General features: G+C 42.2%; 1 protein-coding gene and 1 long non-coding RNA gene across 3 annotated transcripts in view; both read left to right on the top strand.

Moving 5' to 3' along the window:
- Positions 1-302: 302 nt before the first annotated feature.
- On the top strand, positions 303-5,697 carry LOC111965542 (uncharacterized). Its single transcript, XR_002877529.2, has 2 exons — positions 303-1,551; positions 3,310-5,697. It is a non-coding gene; the product is annotated as an uncharacterized lncRNA (long non-coding RNA).
- A 2,468-nt stretch (positions 5,698-8,165) lies between these two features.
- LOC111965633 (diacylglycerol kinase theta-like) overlaps positions 8,166-23,708 on the top strand; it is a 20,768-nt gene continuing 5,225 nt past the window's right edge. The window contains exons 1-17 of one of the 2 annotated variants that reach the window (XM_023989794.2): positions 8,166-8,781; positions 8,905-9,132; positions 10,638-10,717; positions 11,061-11,160; positions 11,466-11,551; positions 12,354-12,479; positions 12,594-12,747; positions 15,845-15,907; positions 16,222-16,322; positions 16,779-16,993; positions 19,229-19,313; positions 19,675-19,729; positions 19,881-19,942; positions 20,041-20,191; positions 20,399-20,437; positions 20,947-21,062; positions 21,195-21,346. In XM_023989794.2, coding sequence (XP_023845562.1) covers positions 8,910-9,132; positions 10,638-10,717; positions 11,061-11,160; positions 11,466-11,551; positions 12,354-12,479; positions 12,594-12,747; positions 15,845-15,907; positions 16,222-16,322; positions 16,779-16,993; positions 19,229-19,313; positions 19,675-19,729; positions 19,881-19,942; positions 20,041-20,191; positions 20,399-20,437; positions 20,947-21,062; positions 21,195-21,346 — 1,808 coding nt within the window. In that variant the 5' untranslated portion in view covers positions 8,166-8,781; positions 8,905-8,909. Of the gene's footprint in view, positions 9,133-10,637; positions 10,718-11,060; positions 11,161-11,465; positions 11,552-12,353; positions 12,480-12,593; positions 12,748-15,844; positions 15,908-16,221; positions 16,323-16,778; positions 16,994-19,228; positions 19,314-19,674; positions 19,730-19,880; positions 19,943-20,040; positions 20,192-20,398; positions 20,438-20,946; positions 21,063-21,194; positions 21,347-23,708 lie in introns of both variants that reach the window. The other variant, XM_023989795.2, reaches the window with a different exon arrangement.

The raw sequence follows: 23,708 nt of genomic DNA, 5'->3' as shown, positions 1-23,708 counted from the left end.
GAGGCAGCGAGAGAGGAACGGCGAAGATACGAGGAGTTAAGTCAACGACCGAAACTCGAGAGGCAGCTCCCCCCAAAAATTGGGGGGGGGGGGGGCACACGGGGAGATTGGCGGAGTCAGGGTTAAGACCTGAACCAACTCCACGTGCTTACCGTGGGGAGCGAGTGACCGGTCAGGCACCGTGTTATGCGGTGATGTGCACTGTGTCTCCAGTGCGCATTCACAGCCCGGTGCGCTCTGTGCTAGCTCCCCGCATTTGCCGTGCTAGAGTGGGCATTCAGCCAGGACGGATTGTGCCGGCTCTGCGCACTGTGTCTCCGGTGCGCCTTCACAGCCCAGTGCGTCCGGAGCCTCTGGCGACGATCCATGGCCCGGAGCCTCCGGCGACGATCCATGGCCCGGAGCCTCCGGCGACGATCCATGGCCCGGAGCCTCCGGCGACGATCCATGGCCCGGAGCCTCTGGCGACGGTCCCCGGTCCGGAGCCTCCGGTGAGGATCCACGGTCCGGAGCTTCCGGCGACGATTCCCGCACCAGAGCTGGATGGGGTGTCTGGTAGCGGAGTGGGTACTTCACCCCACACCGGAGCCGCCCCCTACGGTAGATGCCCACCCAGACCCTCCCCTATTGAGTCAGGTTTTGCGGTCGGAGTCCGCACCTTTGGGGGGGTACTGTCACGCCCTGACCATAGAGAGCTGTTTATTCTCTATGTTGGTTGGGGCGTGATAGTGTCTAGGGTGGGTCATCTAGGTGAATTTGTATTTCTATGGTGGCCTGATATGGTTCCCAATCAGAGGCAGCTGTTTATYGYTGTCTCTGATTGGGGATCATATTTAGGTAGCCATTTCCTCATTGTGCTTTGTGGGATCTTGTATACAGATCGTTGCCTGTGTGCACACCAGTTGCTTTACGTTTTGTTTGTTCTTGTGCTTTATTGTTTTGTTTGGTGAGTTTCAATTTATTAAAATATGTGGAACTCTACGCACGCTGCGCCTTGGTCTACTTATTATGACGAGCGTGACAGGACTTTTGGTGTGGATGATGTTCAGGTTAGATATTCCTTTAAATTATTCCACTGCACCATTTGATTGTCATTCCTTTATTGAAAATTGTACCTTGTTCACACCACAGAGCCTACCAAAGTAGGGTTTCTCAAACAACTGTGGGGTGTTTGTTTTGATGGTAAGATGCTGGCTGTTCAGTATATTATATTAGTCCTATTTTCTGTTATAACATGTGAAAAGTTATTATTTCTGTGCTTGCAGCATGCAAAACACACTATTGTTATTGCTCATACTTTCTCATTATTTACTATTATCATTATTGTTATCATAACTATCAAACCTACACTTTCTTAACTTACAGTGCGTTCTGTACATTGCAATGGAAGCACAGTGTGATTTCACTGAGGTATGTATAAATTCTCATCACTAGTGGATATAATGTTTTTTGGGATCCCAATCCGATTGTGTGATTTTCTTTTTCAAAGGAAAACATGGAGCAAATTAAGCGATGGTGGTGCCTAGTTCTCCTGCAGTACTTTCCCATGCCGTAAGTCTTGAACATTATAAAGACTTTTCATTTGCATCCTTAAAATCACTTGTTTCACTGTAGCCAGACTGACCTGAATATATTATTATATCACTCACTATGGTCTGAAGAAGAGGGGTCAAAAGATCGAATAAGGCGGCGAAAACAAAACACACTACAGGTAGGTGTCATATGATGAGTGGTACAGTCTTAAACCAATGTTTAAAGACTTAACCATCCCTCCAATATATTTCAGGATGATGTAGAAGACCCCCCCCATAACAAGTTCCACAGACATGTGACTAACAGAAATGGAATAATTTGTCCCTGAACAAAGGGGGGGGGTCAAAATCGAAAGTAATGGTCAGTATCTGGTGTGGCCACCAGCTGCATTAAGTACTGCAGTGCATCTCCTCATGGACTGCACCAGAGTTGCCAGTTCTTGCTGTGAGATTTTACCCCACTCTTCCACCAAGGCACCTGCAAGTTCCTGGACATTTCTGGGGGGAATGGCCCTAGCCCTCACCCTCTGATCCAACAGACGTGCTCAATGAGATTGAGATCCGGACTCTTCGCTGGCCATGGTAGAACACTGACATTCCTGTCAGAACAAACAGTATGGCTGGTGGCATTGTCATACTGGAGGGTCATGTCAGGATCAGCTTGCAGGATGGGTACCACATGAGGGAGGAGGATATCTTCCTTTAAACGCACAACGTTGAGATTGCCTGCAATGACAACAAGCTCAGTCCGATGATGCTGTGACACACCACCCCAGACCATGACGATCCTCCACCTCCAAATCGATCCCGCTCCAGAGTACAGGCCTCGGTGTAACAGCTCATTCCTTTGACGATAAACGCGAATCCAACCATCACCCCTGGTGTGACAAAACCGCGACTCGTCAGTGAAGAGCACTTTTTGCCAGTCCTGTCTGGTCCAGTGGCGGTGGGTTTGTGCCCATAGGCGACGTTGTTGCCGGTGATGTCTGGTGAGGACCTGCCTTACAACAAGCCTACAAGCCCTCAGTCCAGCCTCTCAGCCTATTGTGGACAGTCTGAGCACTGATGGAGGGATTGTGCGTTCCTAGTGTAACTCGGGCAGTTGTTGTTGCCATCCTGTACCTGTCCCGCAGGTGTGATGTGCCAATCCTGTGCAGGTGTTACACGTGGTCTCCCACTGCAAGGACGATCAGCTGTCCGTCCTGTCTCCCTGTAGCGCTGTCTTAGGCGTCTCACAGTATGGACATTGCAATTTATTGCCCTGGCCACATCTGCAGTCCTCATGCCTCCTTGCAGCATGCCTAAGGCACGTTCATGCAGATAAGCAGGGACCCTGGGCATCTTTCTTTTGGTGTTTTTCAGAGTCCGTAGAAAGGCCTCTTTAGTGTCCTACGTTTTCATAACTGCCCTTAATTGCCTACCGCCTGTTAGTAAGCTGTTAGTGTCTTAATGACCGTTCCACAGGTGCATGTTCATTAATTGTTTATAGTTCATTGAACAAGCATGGGAAATGGTGTTAAACCCCTTTACAATGAAGATCTGTGAAGTTATTTGGATTTTTACGAATTATCTTTGAAAGACAGGGTCCTGAAAAAGGGACGTTTCTTTTTTTGCTGAGTTTATAATAGTTGTGATGACTTGTTGAGTAGTTATAGATATCACAGGAAACCCCTTTAGTAATAGTGTCTTTTGTTTGTATTGTGAAAGTGGGGTGTAATTTGACTTGATCACCCAATGAGGCACTATTCTTAATATTTATTCTTCCTTTTTCTTCAAGGAAGCAGATGTTCTTCTAATGGGCGCCCTAGAGGCAGCAAGGTGGCGTGAACTCCAAACATTTAAAGGCACAGTTTCCCTCCCTAGTGTAATTGGGATGGACGGGGAAGACCGCATTACAACCCTTAAAGAACTACGGTTGTATGATGGCCTGGATGAAGAGGAAGATATTATCCTCAAGGAACCATTCATGTTCCAGTTACAGAGAGATTATGAGATGTTTTATGTGGAGGCAGTTGACAACAAGAAAATGAATGTCTTTGCCTCTTCTGAGGAGCAGGAGTGAAGCCATTTTTGAGGAGTGGTCAAACCTTGTTTTGTCTGCTTTGTTAATTGTGGTATGTTGTTTAGTAAAGATGACGTAGAAGTCACCCGCGTCTCTGATCTCTTTCCTGGAGCTGGTATAACTTAAATGTACAAAGCACATTCAGCTTGTCAGTATGTCTATATGGTATAGTCTGTCTCCATTCTCACGAGGAAAGTAAATAGCATTATAAGTCAGGATAGGTAGTAACTGTGGCCAAAAGTTGAGAATGACACAAATATTAATTTTCACAAAGTTTGCTGCTTCACTGTCTTTTGATATTTTTATCAAATGTTCATATGGAATACTCAAGTATAATTACAAGCATTTCATACGTGTCAAAGGCTTTAATTAACAATTACATGAAGTTGATGCAAAGAGTCAATATTTGCAGTGTTGACCCTTCTTTTTCAAGACCTCTGCAATCTGCCCTGGCATGCTGTCAATTAACTTCTGGGCCACATCCTGACTGATGGCAGCCCATTGTTGCGTAATCAATGCTTGGAGTTTGTCAGAATTTGTGGGTTTTTGTTTGTCCACCTGCCACCTTTTGTTTGTCCAGGATTGACCACAAGTTCTCAATGGGATTAAGGTCTGGGGAGTTTCCTGGCCCTGGACCCAAAATATCGATATTGTGTTCCCCGAGCCACTTAGTTATCACTTTTTCCTTATGGCAAGGTGCTCCATCATGCTGGAAAATAAATTGTTCGCCACCAAACTGTTCCTGGATGGTTGGGAGAAGTTGCTCTCGGAGGATGTGTTGTTAGGCAAAATTGTGAGTGAGCCCACTCCCTTGGCTGAGAAGCAACCCCACACATGAATGGTCTCAGGATGCTTTACTGTTGGCATGACACAGGACTGATGGTAGCGCTCACCTTGTCTTCTCCGGACAAGCTTTTTTCCGGATGCCCCAAACAATCGGAAAGGGGATTCATCAGAGAAAATAACTTTACCCCAGTCCTCAACAGCCCAATCCCTGTACCTTTTTCAGAATATCAGTCTGTCCCTGATTGTTTTCCTGGAGAGAAGTGGCTTCTTTGCTGCCCTTCTTGACACCAGGCCATCCTCCAAAAGTCTTCGCCTCACTGTGCATGCAGATACACTCACACCTGCCTTCTGCCATTCCTGAGCAAGCTCTGTACTGGTGGTGCCCTGATCACGCAGCTGAATCAACTTTAGGAGACGGTCCTGGTGCTTGCTGCACTTTCTTGGGCGCACTGAAGCCTTCTTCACAACAATTGAACCGCTCTCCTTGAAGTTCTTGATGATCCGATAAATGGTTGATTTAGGTGCAATCTTACTTGCAGAAATTTCCTTGCCTGTGAAGCCCATTTTGTGCAACGCAATGATGACGGCACATGTTTCCTTCCAGGTAACCATGGTTGACAGAGGAAGAACAATGATTCCAAGCACCACCCTCCTTTTAAAGCTTCCAGTCTGTTATTCAAACTCAATCAGCATGACAGAGTGATCTCCAGCATTGTCCTCATCAACACTCACACCTGTTTTAACGAGAGGATCACTGACCTGATGACAGCTGGTCCTTTTGTGGCAGGGCTGAAATGCAGTGGAAATGTGTTATGAATTTTATGAATAAATGACTAAACGATGTATACATTTAACTAGAACTATAACTGATTGAATTCTACCCTGTTTTTCTATATTGATAAATAATGTTAGTTCATAAGAAAGAGGTTATGTAGCATGTACATGGGAAGAAAGGAATGTATGTGTGTGCCTAAAGAAAACTAAGTGGATCATTAACCTATGTTTGAACCGACCAAGCTATAACTCTGTGGAGATAAGACAAGACAGCAAGAGCCCCTCTAGGTTTTTCGTATCTGGGGGGGACTGGAACTGTCAGCTAAGTGGTAATAAAGTGTGGTGAGACTTCAGGAGATAATCCAGATATAGTGTGTAATGTATGTGCGTTAGTGTGTTGGGATGGACTTTGGAATCAGCTTTGTCCTTATCRGAGAAGAGGAGGGACATTTAGAAAGATATGACGCTATGTGTGATATATAAACTAATGTACATGGTTTTTTGAGTAGAGCTCTCTCGAGAATAAAGCTATTGATTAATTTGGTGGCTGGTCTTTGTCTATTTTATGCAAATAAGAACCTTACAAATTATTTTAAATGGACAGAGTGTTTGCTTTGTTATAATTAAATTGGTTAACGAACACATAGGAATCAAATTCCTTCATCAAAATGTTTTTGGGGGATTCAGTTCATTTGCATGGCAAAGAGGGGCTTGGCAATTAATTGCAATTCATCTGATCACTCTTCATAACATTCTGAAGTATATGCAAATTGCCATCATTCAAACTGAGGCAGCAGACTTTGTGAAAATTAATATTTGTGTCATTCTCAAAACTTTTGGCCACAACTGTATATACTGTATATATGCGCTCAATGAAATAATATAATTACAACGTTATAACATTTATCAGCACAATTTTAACAGTACATGACATACATAACAAGTCTGTTGTTCACTGCAACAATATCAGTAGCTTGTCTCAAATGTAGCATGAAGCAAAAAGTGTTGCAACACATCTGCTGGTACTTTATATAATATTTCTTATGATCTTCAAAAATTAAATACATTTGTATTCAACGTGTGCCTTGCGCAAACATGTGTTTGTATTCAGTGTGTGACTGTCACCTCAGATGGACAAAAAAAGATGGGTGGGGTCAAATGTGTGCGGAGTCAAAAGTAAACGTTTGACTCCGCCCACATTGAGCCCGGCCCCGAATTGCACACTGCAGTCAGGGGTACTTTTTGAATATATTTTTTGCATATATTTAAAAAATAAATAAATGTTGATTATTTTTTTTTAAATTTTAAATTTCCCTTTTTTTAAAAACAAATATCAACAAACAAAAGCGGAATAGTCACATGCAAACAAGCATACATACAAACTATTTACATTGCCAGGAATCCTAAACAAACAAATCATATTCAATAATACAATAAGTTTTAATTGCTTTTTTGTTTTTCATTTTAGTTAAAGTAGTGCCATATTGTTTAAATTTATTTATAAAGTGAAAAAAGTTAGGTTTTGTGAATTAGACCATTTGCATTTGGGAATATGAAATGTACCTAGTATTATTAGCATTTGAATTAAATATACTACATCTTTATGTCAGAATTTCTGAAATAAATCATTATATCAAAACCATTAAATAGTACAACCGGTCCTATTTTTTTATTCTCTATGTCAATCCAAAGAATTCTACTATAAATACAGGCAAAAAACAAATGCATAATGGTCTCCTTCTCCATTCCACAGAAATCACATTTATAGTCAATATTTAGCTTGAATCTTTCCAAAACATGTTTCACAGGATAAATTCTATGTTACATTTTAAATGAAACTTCCTTTACCTTGCTACTGATACAATATTTGTTAGCAATTTTCCATGCTTTCCCCCATTGTATATCACCATAGATATTTGACCAAAATAATCTTGCTGAGGGAATTGTAGTATCACAAACAATATTCCTAATCTGTTTATACATTTATCTTTGATGTTAATATTGCCAATGAATATATTTTAATGTAAATCTATGTTACTTACATCAACCACAGAGGAATTTAAAAGAGATACAACCCCCATTGGAATCGCATCAAAAACAATGACATATTCTTTCGGGGTTATTGGAATTTTAAGATTATCAAGAAATTCCCCATATGAGAGTAGATATCCATCCTCATTCAGTAACTGACCAACCAAAATAATTTTATTCTCAAACCAGTTACGAAAAAAAAGACACTTCTTTTTAAATCGTATATCTTTGTTGTTCCATATAAAGTATCTGTGAGGGGAAAATTGTGTTTATACGCTAACATCCAAGCTAAAATTGCTTGCTTGTGGAATTTGGCCAATTTTACTGGGATTTTATCAACATCGAAATTACGTCGAAGCAAAAATTCTAAACCACCAACAGAGTCAAATAAATATTTAGGGAAGACATTCCAAATACTGTTCTGGTTCTTAATATTCTTCAGAATCCAATTTATTTTAAAAGTATTATTTAGAATATTGAAATCTAAAACCCCAAGACCTCCTTGTTCTTGGGTATTAGTGAGAATATCTTTCCGTAGATAGTGAGGCTTGTTCCTCCAAATAAAACTATAAAGAATCTTATCTAAGTCCTTTACAATTTTAGGGGATAATTCAAGTGATAACGAGACATAAACGATCTGGATAACCCTTCAGCTTTGGACAATAAAACCAGACCGTGTAACGAAATATCTCTCAGCAACCAGAGGTTCAATTTCTTCTTTGTTTTCTCAATAATGGGGTCAAAGTTTAATTCACTCCTTTGTTTTTCATCCTTGCATATAACAATTCCAAGATAAGTTACCTTATCTTTAATTGGGATTCCATATACTTCCTGTAAAACACAGTCCTTAAGTGGAAATAAGACTGACTTATTGATATTAATTTTCAAACCTGAAACTAAGGAAAAGTCTTCAATACAGGAAACTGCTTTAGAAACCTCATTCCTGTCTCTCAAAAATATGGCGGTATCATCACCCAGTTGACATAGTTTAAATTCATTGCCGTCAGGGGTACTTGGAGACGACAGTTAAACCGATGACGTGTTTCTGCGTCTGAGTTTAGCTAGCCAACGTCGCCATGACATCGCCTACAAACGTTATCGGGGATTTCTATTGGAGAAGCAGTTTCTGCTTATCTTCATACTGTGCTGTCTTTGTTAATATTCTCTTACGATAGTCACTCACTCATTTTGCCTGGACACTGAGGGTGGATGTAAACGACTACACAGAGCTATGAAAACTGCGGGCGTAAAAATGAGCTAATTAGTTATGTGGGCGTAAAAATGTGATAATTAGTTAGCTTGACACGTTGCTTTTGATGGATTTTCGTTTCTTCCTTTTATTTTGTTCGCGAGCAAATGTAGCTTGCTAGCTAACGTTAGCCAGTAAGCTTATTTTTAATGTTTCCAGGTGACGAGCGACAAGACTCAGGTGAAGTGTATTGTTGTGAATTAACCGTCGTTCTGGATCATTCAATACTTATTTTTATAAAATGTTTTGCAATGCAGTTAACTGCCATGTCCAACGTTATTGTTGTTAGCTAGCTCGCCAACTTCATGACCGCTATGGCTTCAGCAGCTGGCGCATCTGGTTCCAAGGTATAACTTAATGAATGACACAGCCGCGCGGGATAACGCGTTGCTTGGAGCGCGCTAGTTTACCAGCGGAAACATATTTGAACTAACTAAGTTTTCATTGTACGCGACCCTTGTGATGCACAGATACGATGGCAGACAGCGCTCGAGCTAAGATTGATAATTCCATAATGGAAAGCCCACTCGTTAGCCCCTTGTTCGGGAGGGAAAAGCCTCCACAGTCCCCTGGCTCTCGCTCAAGGTACCAGGTCAGCGCACCCGGACACAGTTTTAGGAAAGTGACTCTCACCAAGCCAACGTTCTGCCACAACTGCAGTGATTTCATATGGGGTCTTAACGGATTCATTTGTGAAGGTAGGTTGGTTTACATGAGAACGTGACGGTTGTTTTTGTTTCTTCACTTGGCCAGACTATTTGAGTTGAAACCGCTCAACTGAAATGTCAAATGTATTTGACATTGGGGAATTCACTTTGAGTTGTTGAATGGATGCACAAACGGAATCATTTTGAGCTTAAATAAAAGCTATATGTTCTCAACTTTTCTAGATATTGTCATCATGTACAGTATGTTCATAGAGGGTGATGGCATGTTTGTGTGTGTGCGAGAGGAGAAGCTGTGTGTGTGTGTGTGTGAGAGAGAAAAGGTGCCTTGGTTCTGTGTGTCCAATGAGTTTGTTTGTATGTGGAAAATCACTGGCTTTTAGGGCTATGCCATCAGACTGACATTGTGATTCTATCAATTAATGTGAATTTAGTAAATTCCCTCTCTTTTCCTACATGTTTGACATCAGAAAATGTTGCTCCCTTGAAAAAGATTGAAAACGTGAATAGAACATGTAGTAAGCGAAGCTACCCCTCACCTAGCACTAAAGCATATAGGAGCAGCACTGCACAACACAACAGAAGATGATGGATAACACACAGTGTTAACCATGCAGAGTGGAGAGGGGAGATTCAAAGCCTCTGCTGCGCAATCAGCTGCAGATATACTTTAACTGGTCGGCATGGCAACATGGACCTGGACGCTGGAGAGCAGAGGCAGAGCATCTGTAAAAGCATATCACCCTAGACACAGCATAAAAAATGTATAATGCTACAATGGTGCTATATTTTAGACTAATGTGCCTACTTAAATGAGGTAACAGCCTATTTGTTAATGTGTCAAATTCTAGCAAAACTATGCTAGACTAGTACCTGAAGCGTATACTGCGTGTCGCCTCCATGAAATTGGATGCTTCTCATGAACTCTGTTAGACAGGTTGCCTTATTAGAGAGCAATGGATGCACAAGGACTAAAGCCTCCCTAGCCAGCTTGAGGTCGACTGCTCCTTTGTGACGAACCTCTGCTCTATGTAATGCACTATGACTGAGTTTGAAGATACGTGGATCTATTAGGCTACTGTGAATGCTTAGCAAATACCATATTGCATTATTGGGTGAAGGCATTACTAATGCATTTATAATGCATTAGCCTATAGAAAGGCAATGTTTCCCTTTGGGATTTATTTCAGCAGCGGTGGCAGGGGTGGTAAAAGGACATTCTATTCCAAAATACATAAACATTTAATTATGTTCTCTTCCTTTGAAATTCATCTGAAAATTGAGGACAGTTTAATTTGATATCTTGATCTTAATGACATCACCAGCCAATCCTATATTAACAAAAAATTTTTTAGCTAGCATAACGTTACTGTATCTTAGCTAGCGGTACACAGCTGCGAAAATAATATAGGGGAAACACTGAAAGGTGGTTCATCTAATTACAAGAATATGAATGAGACTTTGGATAGCCTAGTTTCTGATGCTCCTGATGCTCCTCGACTGACTGACTGTTATTTGGTGTCTCCTCCCACCGCTAGGGTGTAACTTTATGTGCCATGAAAAGTGCCTGAAGATGGTGAGGACTGTGTGTGCATGCATGGCCCCAACACAGGTGCGGGTGAGTGACACTGACACCATAAAGTTACACTGCTCTGTTACTGCCTGTGATCTGATGAGTGAGTGCATGCTCCTGTTGAGTGCATGCTCCTGTTGAGTGCATGCTCCTGTTGAGTGCATGCTCCTGTTGAGTGCATGCTCCTGTTGAGTGCCATGCTCCTGTGAGTTGCATGCTCCTGTTGATGGCATGCTCCTGTTGAGTGCATGCTCCTGTTGAGTGCATGCTCTTGTTGAGTGCATGCCTCCTGTTGAGTGCATGCTCCTGTTGAGTGCACCCTGGCACGGCAATCCTCTGTCATGGTATTTTTGGTCATATTCCTTTTTTGTCCATTTGTGAACTCCAGGTCCCTGTCGCCCATTGCTTTGGTCCAGCAGGGCAGAAAAAGAGATTCTGCTGTGTGTGTCGAAAGCATCTGGAGGGAAACACTGCCGTTCGTTGTGAAGGTTGGTTTTTAAGAGCTTTCACAACATACAATGTACAACTTATGGCCAAAGTTTTGCAGGTTCACTTTGTAGAAGTGTACAGGTCATGATGTAACAAATGAGTGAAATCTAGCAAGCTAAACCTCAGCGTATGTGTAGATAGGCTACATGACAAAGTAAACGCACAAGTTTACACACATAAAGTACATTCTATGTACATTCAAATTGTATTTCAACTTCCTTGGGGGAAATCTGATTGGGAGCCAGTCCATCAGTGGTAGTAGTGACTTTTACAGAAGTAACGTTACCAGTGGTTCTGCTTTCAGTTTGTGAGCTGCATGCCCACTATGACTGTGCTACGTTCAGTTGTGGCGACTGCCGTCTCTGTCACCAGGATGGGAGTCAGGACTTTGTAAGTATCACAAGCCTTCTGTCTAAAAGGTGCATTCTGTTCACAATGTTCACTTAATTTCCTCAGTGGCATGTTAAGATATTATAAACTCATTAGGCCAAGAAGCTAAACAAAAGACAAGTGCACTTTTGAGTTAAAATGAAAGTGCAGCTATTCTTATCTCAATATCAAATCATTTCTGGGTAACAATTAAATACCGTACTGTGATTGTTTTCAATTACAATGGTCAAAAAGAAGCAAAGAGCAATTTCTGAAGCAAGATTTTTGCTAGGAGTGGTCTGAGTGGGGAGGGGAAAGCTGAAAACTAGCTGACAGAGAGGTTTGGAACTCTCTTATTGGTCTAATAACTAATTTACTGCCTATTGATGTCATCAGGTAGGCCAAAACTCCATCCCACCAAAACAGGCTGAAATTTCAGGCAGTATTTCACAGTATTATTCCAACCTCCGTAGTGTGAAAAATATATATAAAACACAGGAAAATCACATTTTTGAATGCACTGGGCACTTCACACTTATCACCTGCCACTGTCAAGGGACGAACCCTCCATAGAGAGTTCCATAGAGAGGCTTCAAGGGCCTGATTCTGAGAAATAACACTGGAACGGCCTGAGAGAAATGACAGCTGTGCTGAGCAATACCAAATATGTTTAGTCCTTTTAGATTAACATAAAAGCACATCCAACAGGATAATGAGTTTCTTCCTATGTTTTGACTGGTCTACTTTTTGCTTATTGTAACGCATCTCTCTCGGTTGTCTTTAAAAAAAAWATATATATATTTTTTTAATCCTCTTGGGCAAGGATACGTTCCCCCACCACTGGCGGGAGGGGAACATTCCTTCAGGTGCACGCTGTGAGGTCTGCCGGCGCACCTGTAGCTCCTCAGACGTCCTGGCGGGGATGCGGTGTCAGTGGTGTGGTATTACGGTAAGACTCAAAACGAAAATGAAAGTGCCGCCACAAAAAAACTATTGTAGCTAATAATGCCAGACAGCATGTTGCATGTGCTTGTTTTAACAGTGTTTGTGTCATACTTTGCAGACACACGCTGCCTGTTATCTCATCGTGGCCCCAGAGTGCAGTCTGGGACGGCTACGCAACATGCTTCTTCACCCTGCTTGTGTGCGAATATGCTCGAGGAACTTTAGCAAGATGCACTGCTACCGCATCTCTGAGAGCTACCAGAATGAGCTGGGTAAGCTTGTGGTCTCCAACATCCATTACCTCTCCCCCTACCCAAAGTCACATCCTCTCAGCAACTGTTTCACTCACAGAAATGTACATACAAAGGAATATTAAATTGGACAAAAAATATACACATTGGAAACTATACTGAACAAAACAATAACCGCAACATGTAAACAGTTGGTCCCATGTTTCATGAGCTGAAATAAAAGATCCAAGAAATGTTCCATATGCACAACAATTTGTTTACATCCCTGTTAGTGAGCATTTTTCCTTTACCAAGATAATCAATCCACCTAACAGGTGTGGCATATCAAGAAGCTGATTAAACAGCATGGTCATTACACAGGTGCACCTTGTGCTGGGGACAATAAAATGCCAGTCTAAAATGTATATGTTTGTCACACAACACAATGCCACAGATGTTTTGAAAGAGTGCAACTGGCATGCTGACTGCAGGAATGTCCACCAGAGCTCTTGCCAGAAACGCTGGAGAAGTGTGCTCTTCACAGATGAATCCCCGGTATGGCGTTGTGTGGGCAAGCGGTTTTCTGATGTCAATATTGTGAACAGAATGCCCCATGCTGGCTGTGCAGTTGTGGTATGGGCAGGCATAAGCTATGGACAACGAACACAATGCCGTTTTATCGATGGCAATTCGAATGCTCAGAGACACCGTGACGAGATCCTGAGGCTCATTGTCGTGCCATTCATCCACCGCAATCACCTCATGTTTCAGCATGATAATGCACGGCCCCATGTCGCAAGGATCTGTACACAATTCCTGGAAGCTGAAAATGTCTCAGTTCTTCCATGGCCTGCATGCTCACCAGACATGTCACCCATTGAGCATGTTTGGGATGCTCTGGATCGACTTGTCCGACAGCTTTTTCCAGTTCCCGCCAATATCCAGTAACTTCGCACAGCCACCGAAGAGGAGTGGGACAACATTCCACAGGCCACAATCAACAGCCTGATCAACTCTATACGAAGGAGATGTGTCATGCTGCATGAGGCAAATGGTGGTCACACCAGATACTGACTTGTTTTCTGATCCACTCACCAACACTTTTTTTTTTTAAGGTACAGTTGAAGTCGGAAGTTTACATACACTTAGGTTGGAGTCATTAAAATTCGTTTTTCGACCACTCCACAAGTTTCTTGTTGACAAACTAGTTTTGGCAAGTCGGTTAGGACATCTACTTTGTGCATGACACAAGTCATTTTTCCAACAATTGTTTACAGACAGATTATTTCACATATAATTCACTGTATCACAATTCCAGTGGGTCAGAAGGTTACATACACTATGTTGACTGTGCCTTTAAACAGCTTGGAAAATTCCAGAAAATGGTGTCATGGCTTTAGAAGCTTCTGGTAGGCTAATTGACATCATTTGAGTCAATTGGAGGTGTACCCGTGGATGTATTTCAAGGCCTACCTTCAAACTCAGGGCCTCTTTGCTTGACATCACAGGAAAATCAAAATAAATCAGCCAAGACCTCAGAAAAATAATTGTAGACCTCCACAAGTCTGGTTCATCCTTGTGAGCAATTTTCAAACGCCTGAAGGTACCACGTTCATCTGTACAAACAATTGTACGCAAGTATAAACACCATGGGACCACGCAGCCGTCATACCGCTCAGGAAGGAGACGCATCCTGTCTCCTTGAGATGAACATACTTTGGTGCGAAAAGTGTAAATAAATCCCAGAACAACAGCAAAGGACCTTGTGAAGAAGCTGGAGGAAACCGGTACAAAAGTATCTATATCCACAGTAAAACAAGTCCTATATCGACATAACCTGAAAGGCCACTCAGCAAGGAAGCAGCCACTGCTCCAAAACTGCCATAAAAAAGCCAGACTGCGATCTGCAACTGCGCATGGGGACAAAGATTGTTCTTTTTGGAGAAATGTCCTCTGGTCTGATGAAACAAAAATAGAACTGTTTGGCGATAATGACCATCGATATGTTTGGAGGAAAAAGGGAGAGGCTTGCAAGCTGAAGAACAACATCCCAACTGTGAAGCACAGGGTGGCAGCATCATGTTGTGGGGGTGCTTTGCTGCAGGAGGAACTGGTGCACTTCACAAGATAGATGGCATCATGAGGTAGGAAAATTACGTGGATATATTGAAGCAACATCTCAAGACATCAGTCAGTAAGTTAAAGCTTGGTCGCAAATGGGTCTTCCAAATGAAYAATGACCCCAATACTTCCAAAGTTGTGGCAAAATGGCTTAAGGACAACAAAGTCAAGGTATTGGAGTGGCCATCACAAAGCCCTGACCTCAATCCCATAGAAAATTTGTGGGCAGAACTGAAAAAGCATGTGCGAGCAAGGTGGCCTACAAACCTGACTCAGTTACACCAGCTCTGTCAGGAGGAATGGGCCAAAATGCACCCAACTTATTGTGGGAAGCTTGTGGAAGGCTACCTGTAACGTTTGACCCATGTTAAACAATTTAAAGGCAATGCTACCAAATACTAATTGTGTGTACGTAAACTTCTGACCCACTGGGAATGTGATGAAAGAAATAAAAGCTGAAATAAATCATTATCTGTATTCCCAGTCATGTAAAATCCATAGATTAGGGCCTAATGAACTTATTTCAATTGACTGATTTCCTTTTATGAACTATAACTCAGTAATATCTTTGACATTTTTGAATGCTGCATTTATAATTTGGTTCAGTGTAAATCAAGAAAATTTGTTTCCATTATGACAATGTAAGACATAGGTTTAATTCATTCACCGCTAACTCCACACAGTCAACTTTGCACTCCCTTTTGTAAGCATTTGTACTTGGGCACCTAGGCTGCCAGGAATGAGAGGTGCTTGGAGCAAGTGTCAACATGTTGTTGGTCACTTGTTCTACATCAGGCAAGATGAGTCACAAGCCATTTGTCAAACAAGATGAGCAATGGTAAAACTGTGTTTGGCTTTAACCTGAAATGAAAAAGGCATCCATTCTTCAGTAGACTGTTTGCACACAGAAGTGAAACAATGTAAAGTATATGGGAAAAACCTGTAGCAAATGCAACGTTCATTCTATTTCATCATTGTTTGCTTTCACGTACCGAAAACTTGAACTTTGCTTCATCAGATAACTTGGAAGATGCTGACAAACCTACAAAGGAGAGCCAGCTGGCAACCACACCAGATTCAGGTAGGTACAGGATGAGTTGTCACACTGTATTTAGCCAAGCATGTCCCCATTGAAGCCACATGTAAACGTATGATTATTCCCATGTTTCAGCTAGAAAAAAGATTCCTTAACGTTTCTGGTTTAAAGTTATTTTAAAATGCTTTAGCTTTGTTATTTAGAGCATGACACTAAGCTAACAGTTGTCCTACCGCTCCTGTTTTGCAGCATTTGCTAATGCTTAATTATCATATCCAAGTCTACCCTAATCCTAACCATACAGGTCCATAGAATTGGCCATATTGGTCAAAATATTTTTTTTGTGTGCAAAACTGCAGGGAAGCAGGTTCTCAAGGTGTTTGATGGGGATGATGCAGTCAAGCGTAGCCACTTCCGTTTGGTCTCCATTCCTCGGATAACCAAGAATGTGGAAGTGGTGGTGAGATTCTCCCCTTTCCCTAAAAACAGATTTACACTACATTAAGTGCTTCCTTGTTTTAAGAGTGCATTCATTTGTGTTTCCACAACTCCTACTACTACTACTGTAATACTGATCTAATATTGTTGAACTACTACAGCAACAACAGGTACTAATAATATTTATACTATTATCACCAATACTACCGCACTACTATCACTAGTAACATCACTAATGATGATAATAACAATAGTTTTGAACAACCTAATCCAAGGCCAACCCTCCTGGAGAGCAGGCGTTTGGCTCCAGCCCTGCTCTAACACACCTGATTCATCTAATCAAGGGTCTGACATGCACCTGATCAGTAGAATCAGGCCAGGTGTGTTTCTAAGAGCAGGGATAGAGTAAAAGCCTGCACATCCAATAGGTCTCTCCAGGAGGAGGGTCACCAGTCCCTGATCTAATCCTTGTCTGCAGGAGTCAGCGTTGAGGGCCTTTTACATCCCAGATGACCCCCTGGAATATGAGCTCCAAGACAACGGCCAGCAGGCTCTAGTCGATGACGACGTCCTCAACCATAACGGCACCCCCGATAGCAAGGCCATCTTTAAGGAGAATGTGCCCGAGGCGTGGCTCCTAAGGGCCAAACCTCAGGAAACCGAGGTCCTCAAGATCTATGCCGGCTGGCTCAAGTGAGTAATGTATAGGGAAACTGCTCAGTTATGGCGCAAACTAGTGATGCATGGCTCAGCTGTTTGTTCACCCGCCTGTAGTTGCTATTAACCCATCCGCAACCGCCCAACCATATGTGATAAATGGAAAGTCTGAGGCCTGCACCTGACCCTAACCTGCTAATATAGAAAATGTGCTGTAGGTTAGTCAAAGACGGCGGAACGATTTGCCTGATTTAGATATGTTTCTGCTTATAATTTCCAATGTTTTGGTAAGCTATTTGTTAGTCAACTTGTCTATAATTAGATACAAGCAGCTTCTCTTCTGTCATTATATGTTGCCCTAGAAKACTAAATAAAGCCCTGCTCACCAGAATGTCATAAATCAATAGAATGAATGCTTCAATCTATACTGAACAAAAATATAAACGCAATATACAACAATTTCAAAGATTTTACTGAGTTACAGGTCATATGAGTCAATTGAAATAAATAATTAGGCCCTAATCTATGGATTTCACATGACTGGGAATACAGATATGCATCTGTTGGTCACAGATACCTTAAAAAAATGGGCCTCAGGATCTCGTCACGGTATTTTTGTGCATTCAAATTGCTGTTGATAAAATTAAATTGTGTTTGTTGTCGGTAGCTTATGCCTGCCCATACCATAACCCCACCGCCACCAGGGGGCACTCTATTCACAACGTTGACATCAGCAGACCGCTCACCCACACGACGCCATACGCATGGTCTGCGGTTGTGAGGCCGATTGGATGTACTGCCAAATTTTCTAAAACAACGTTGGAGGCGGCTTATGGTAGAGAAATGAACATTCAATTATTTGGCAACAGCTCTGGTGAACATTCCTGCAGTCAGCATGCCAATTGCACGCATTGTGTTGTGTGACAAAATTGCACATTTTAGTGGCCTTTTATTGTCCCCAGCACAAGGTGCACCTGTGTAATGATCATGTTGTTTAATCAGCTTCTTGATATGTCATATCTGTCAGGTGGATGTATTATCTTGGCAAAGGAGAAATGCTCACTAACAGGGATGCAAACAAATCATTTTTTTCATCTTCTTTAATGGAGCAAAGACTTTTAGGGACCGGAGAGAAAATGCAATTACAAAAACAAAACTGAAAAGATTTTCTGTGCAAAATTTCCAAATGACATCAGTTTGACCGGTTGTAAGAAAATGGAAAGCTGTGAAAATGACCCAACATGTTTCTGATAAGATTTCAGTTCGGCTTGGATGCATACTTTATGTGGTTGAAATACTTTCAGCTTTTATGATTCTGGTAAAGATAGCACCTCTACAGACTGTATCTAACTGCGCAATCGCATTCACTCAAGATGCTGAAATAAATAAATCATATTTCTCCACTCCTGTTCCAGAGTAAAAATTTTGCCTACATTTAGTGTATCATTTTACTGCAAGAAATGCTTAATTCTGCGGGAGTTCATATTAAGGCTGTGTGAGAGGTTATAGACCTACAGTTTCCATGTAACCCATCTGAACAGTAGGCCACAGTTCCGATGACCTGCCATAGGCCTATTTGAAGTCCCCGTCTTGTGGCTGTCGAATTTGTGTAGCGCCTCACAATCATCACATAACATAGCTGGCCCGTACTGCTATAATTCTATTTTCCCACTTCACGAAATCTTTCCCAAACATTACTTTTCTGGCCCTCCCTTTTTAGTTTCAACTCTCCATGTTGCAGCTTTTCTCTTGTATTAAACTGTGACATTGTCCATTTTGCTTCCGTGGCTTGACGTGAACTTTTTCTGCCCATTCCCAAAAGCATTTGGTGATTGGTGTGTAGGCTATTTGGTGCATGTGCACTTAGATCTTAAAGCTTAGGCTTACGCACTAATACCAGATAGCCTAAAATATTTAAAGAAAAACCTCAATGTAGTCTATAGATGTAAATTTCACAAGAATTATAAATGTATGGATTTTTTTACGTATTATTTTCTCTTTATTCAACCCGCCCTTCATCCACACAATATTTAATGAACCTAAATCCGTTCGCCCAGCTGATATAACCACATCACTAGCGCAAATCTCAAATGCGCTAATGAGTTAATCTCAAAGGACTCATTAGGCATCAGAAAATGCTTTGGTCAAAAGAGCATTGGGCCAGTAATGCAAAGGTTGCTGGTTCGAATCCCCGAGCCGACTAGGTGACAGTTGCCCTCATACCATACGTTTTTGATATCTTCCATCGCTACTGCCTGGGTCTGTTTACAGGGTTATTGTGGCGTACATATCCATCTCCAAGAACAGCTCTGTGGATTCTGTCATTAAGGAGGTCCTCACTCAACTGGGAAAACAGGTACAGGTTACCAGCAGGTCACCAACATAACACAACCACTCTATCTTAAATACAACTTGGCACAAGTATTGTATGGGCGGCAGGTAGCCTAGCGGTTAAGAGCGTTGGGCCAGTAACTCGCTGGTTCGAATCCCTGACCCGACTAGGTGAAAATCTCTTGATGTGCCCTTGAGCAAAGCACTTAACCCTAATTGCTCCTGTAAGATGCTCTGGATAACACGTCTGCTATATGCCTAATATTTAAATGTATTGTACCCGGAAGTTTCAATTTAATGGTTGAACTATTGCTCTGACTATAATATATATCTGTTAATGACAATACTAGTTCAATACTCTTGTTTGGTGATACTCTTTTCTCCAGGATGAAGACCCATCAAGCTTCAATCTTGTGGAGGTTTACATGGGCAGTAAGCAAGGTAAGGAAATAAGAAACAGGAATATGTCTGACCTAAACATCAATGCTGGCCTTTTCCATAAAATAAGAAGTCTCTTTGTTTATATGCCTTCATTATTGTATCTTATCAAAGTTCATTGACGGTGTGTGTTTTTTCTTTCTCCACATCCCAGTTCAGAGACAAGTGCTGACAGGCCACGAGCTGCTGCTGGACAAACTGCAGGAGATAAGGAAGGTACAGTATGAGGAACTTCAAGCTGACATTCAAGTTTATGGGTAATTGGGGGGGTGTTTGTGTGTGTGTTTATAGCTGTGTCTTTTTGTTTCTGACAGATCTCCCTGAGGCAGATGAACCAGACCCGTTTCTACATAGTGGAGAGCAGGAACAGGATTGTGCAGGTCAACCTGCTGCTAGAGGGACTGCCTGTACAGCTGAGCAAGGAGGAATATGCAGACCTGCTACAGGAGCACTTAGCTATCAAGAGTGAGTCTACACACGTCGGATCACGATTCCACTCCTTTGCAAGAAATAAAACGGACAGAATCCCATGGGGTTCAGTGCTGTCCCCCTTTGTTTCACTTTACCACAGAGATCCTCCTGAACATTTTCCTTGAAATGGACAATAGTTGATTTAAATGTTATTTAAAACTGTTGTTAACTGACTAGATGCGAATTTGCTCTCCTCCATAGGTCACTTGGTCACCATCACACATGTTTACGGGAACCAAGGTGTGTACGTCGCCATGGAAACAGCTAGTGGAGCACCACCCCCCCCTCCATCTTGTCCCCCTCTCTAATCCTGCTGTCCCCTCCCTAAGTATCATACTCTCTTCTCCCCACAATCCCCTCCCTGTCTCCCTCCCTATGCCCTCATTCCACATCATCCCCAGACGGCCTGTTCTGGGCTATGTCTCTGCTTGACACTGCTCAAGTCGCTGCTCTTTTGCCGCAGGCCACTGCAGCAGGGTCCTACCCCATTCAGTGTTACATAAGTCCCTTTCTTACAGACTGTGAGTGCCCCACTGCTGCTGCCACTGCCCAAGAGCTAAATGGTCAATTTATATCAAGCCTGCTGTATGGCCCACAGCCATTTATCTTGTGATGTCTTTATTATAATAAGCGATTTCTATGCGGAGCAGTTTTAGTGCATTACATACAAAGTGGTAAATGTCATCATAACATTGAATGTGGGAGTTCATCGATTCTGAGGTTTGCATGTCTATCTGTCTGCGTTGAAGGTGCAGTGGTGTTGCAGATATCGTGTTTCTCTGAGGCTGAGAGGATCTACATGTTAGCCAAAGACACGTCTGTCAGCAACCAGCAGCTCACCTCTCTTGTCCTACCAGAGATCATGGTAATGCTACGTCAATGTGACGTAAACAAACCCAGATCCCAGTTGAATGTGTAATTTACGTGAACTGAACCTTTTAAAGAAGCCGGCTTGCTTTACTCCATTGACATTGCTGTTGTTGTAACTCCCCTGCAGCACAACAAGTTACCCAAAGGTGACTCRCCCCTACTGGTGTTTGTCAACCCCAAGAGCGGTGAGCTGAAGGGCAGAGAGCTCCTCTACGGTTTCCGGAAGCTTCTGAACCCCCACCAAGTGTTTGACATGACCAATGGGGGACCATTGTCTGGGTGAGACAAATGGTGGTTATCCTCATTCAGCAGTGTGATGTCACAGCTATTGTGTTTGTAGAAGGGGGGGTCTGGGTTGTGCAATGTTTATTTTCCGCAAGATCTTTGAAATAGTTTTGTCTATCATGTATTTTTGTGAGCCATGGCACGGACACAGAGAAATGTCAGCCAGTGAATATATGATTGACTCTAATATATATACAGTTGAAGTCGGAAGTTTACATACAACGTAGCCAAATACATTTAAACTCAGTTTTTCACAATTCATAACATTTTAATCCTAGTAAAAATTCCCTGTTTTAGGACAGTTAGGATCACCACTTTATTTTAAGAATGTGAAATGTCAGAATAATAGTAGCGAGCATGATTTATTTAAGCTTTTATTTCTTTCATCACATTTCCAGTGGGTCAGATGTTTACATGCACTCAATTAGTATTTGGTAGCATTGCCTTTAAATTGTTTAACTTGGGTCAAACGTTTCAGGTAGCCTTCCACAAGTTTCCAACAATGAGTTGGGTGAATTTTGGCCCATTCCTCCTGACAGAGCTGGTGTAACTGAGTCCGGTTTGTAGGCCTCCTTGCTCGCACATACTTTTTTAGTTCTGCCCACAAATTTTCTAAAGGATTGAGGTCAGGGCTTTGTGATGGCCACTCCAATACCTTGACTTTGTTGTCCTTAAGCCATTTTCCCACAACTTTAGAAGTATGCTTGGGGTTATTGTCCATTTGGAAGACCCATTTGCGGCCAAGCTTTAACTTCCTGACTGATGTCTTGAGATGTTGCTTCAATATATCCACGTAATTTTCCTGCCTCATGATGCCATCTATTTTATGAAGTGCACCAGTCCCTCCTGCAGCAAAGCACCCCCACAACATGATGCTGCCACCCCCGTGCTTCACGGTTGGGATGGTGTTCTTCGGCTTGCAAGCTTCCCCCTTTTTCCTCCAAACATAACGATGATCATTATGGCCAAACAGTTCTATTTTTGTTTCATCAGACCAGAGGACATTTCTCCAAAAAGTACGATCTTTGTCCCCATGTGCAGTTGCAAACCATAGTCTGGATTTTTTTATGGCAGTTTTGGAGCAGTGGCTTTTTTCTTGCTGAGTGGCCTTTCAGGTTATGTCGGTATGATGGCTGCGTGGTCCGATGGTGTTTATACTTGCGTACTATTGTTTGTACAGATGAACGTGGTTCCTTCAGGCGTTTGGAAGTTGCTCCCAAGGATGAACCAGACTTGTGTAGGTCTACAATTATTTTTCTGAGGTCTTGGCTGATTTCTTTTGATTTTCCCATGATGTCAAGCAAAGAGGCACTGGGTTTGAAGGTAGGCCTTGAAATACATCCACAGGTACACCTCCAATTGACTCAAATTATCTCAATKAGCCTACCAGAAGCTTCTAAAGCCATGACATCATTTTCTGGGATTTCCCTAGCTGTTTGAAGGCACAGTCAACTTAGTGTATGTAAACCTCTGACCCACTGGAATTGTGATACAGTGAAATAATCTGTCTGTAAACAATCGTTGGAAAAATTACTTGTGTCGTGCACAAAGTAGATGTCCTAACCGACTTGCCAAAACTATAGTTTGTTAAGAAGAAATTTGTGGAATGGTTGAAAAACAAGTTTTAATGACTTCAACCTAAGTGTATGTAAACTTCCGACTTCAACTGTATATACAGTGGGGAGAACAAGTTCATTCTTTGGGGATGCTTTTCTGCAAAGGGGACAGGACGACTGCACCGTATTGAAGGAGGATGGATGGGGCCATGTATCGCGAGATCTTGACCAACAACCTCCTTCCCTCAGTAAGAGCATTGAAGATGGGTCGTGCTGGGTCTTCCAGCATGACAACGACCCGAAACACACAGCCAGGGCAACTAAGGAGTGGCTCCGTAAGAAGCATCTCAAGGTCCTGGAGTGGCCTAGCCAGTCTCCAGACCTGAACCCAATAGAAAATCTTTGGAGGGAGCCGAAAGTCCGTATTGCCAGCGACAGCCCCGAAACCTGAAGGATCTGGAGAAGGTCTTGTATGGAGGAGTGGGCCAAAATCCTGCTGCAGTGTGTGCAAAACCTGGTCAAGAACTACAGGAAACGTATGATCTCTGTAATTGCAAACTAAGGTTTCTGTACCAAATATTTCAGTTCTGCTTTTCTGATGTATCAAATCTTATGTCATGCAATAAAATGCAAATTAATTAATTAAAAATCATACAATGTGATTTTCTGGATTTTTGTTTTAGATTCCTTCTCTCACAGTTGAATGTACGTATGATAAAAATTACAGACCTCTACATGCTTTGTAAGTAGGAAAAACCTGCAAAATTGTCAGTGTATCAAATACTTGTCTCCCCACTGTG

The sequence above is a fragment of the Salvelinus sp. IW2-2015 genome, linkage group LG6.2, assembly GCF_002910315.2.
Source record: "Salvelinus sp. IW2-2015 linkage group LG6.2, ASM291031v2, whole genome shotgun sequence".
NCBI classification, from domain to species: domain Eukaryota; kingdom Metazoa; phylum Chordata; class Actinopteri; order Salmoniformes; family Salmonidae; genus Salvelinus; species Salvelinus sp. IW2-2015.
Note: the sequence above shows the minus strand (reverse complement) of the source record. Positions and strands in the feature narration are given on the sequence as shown.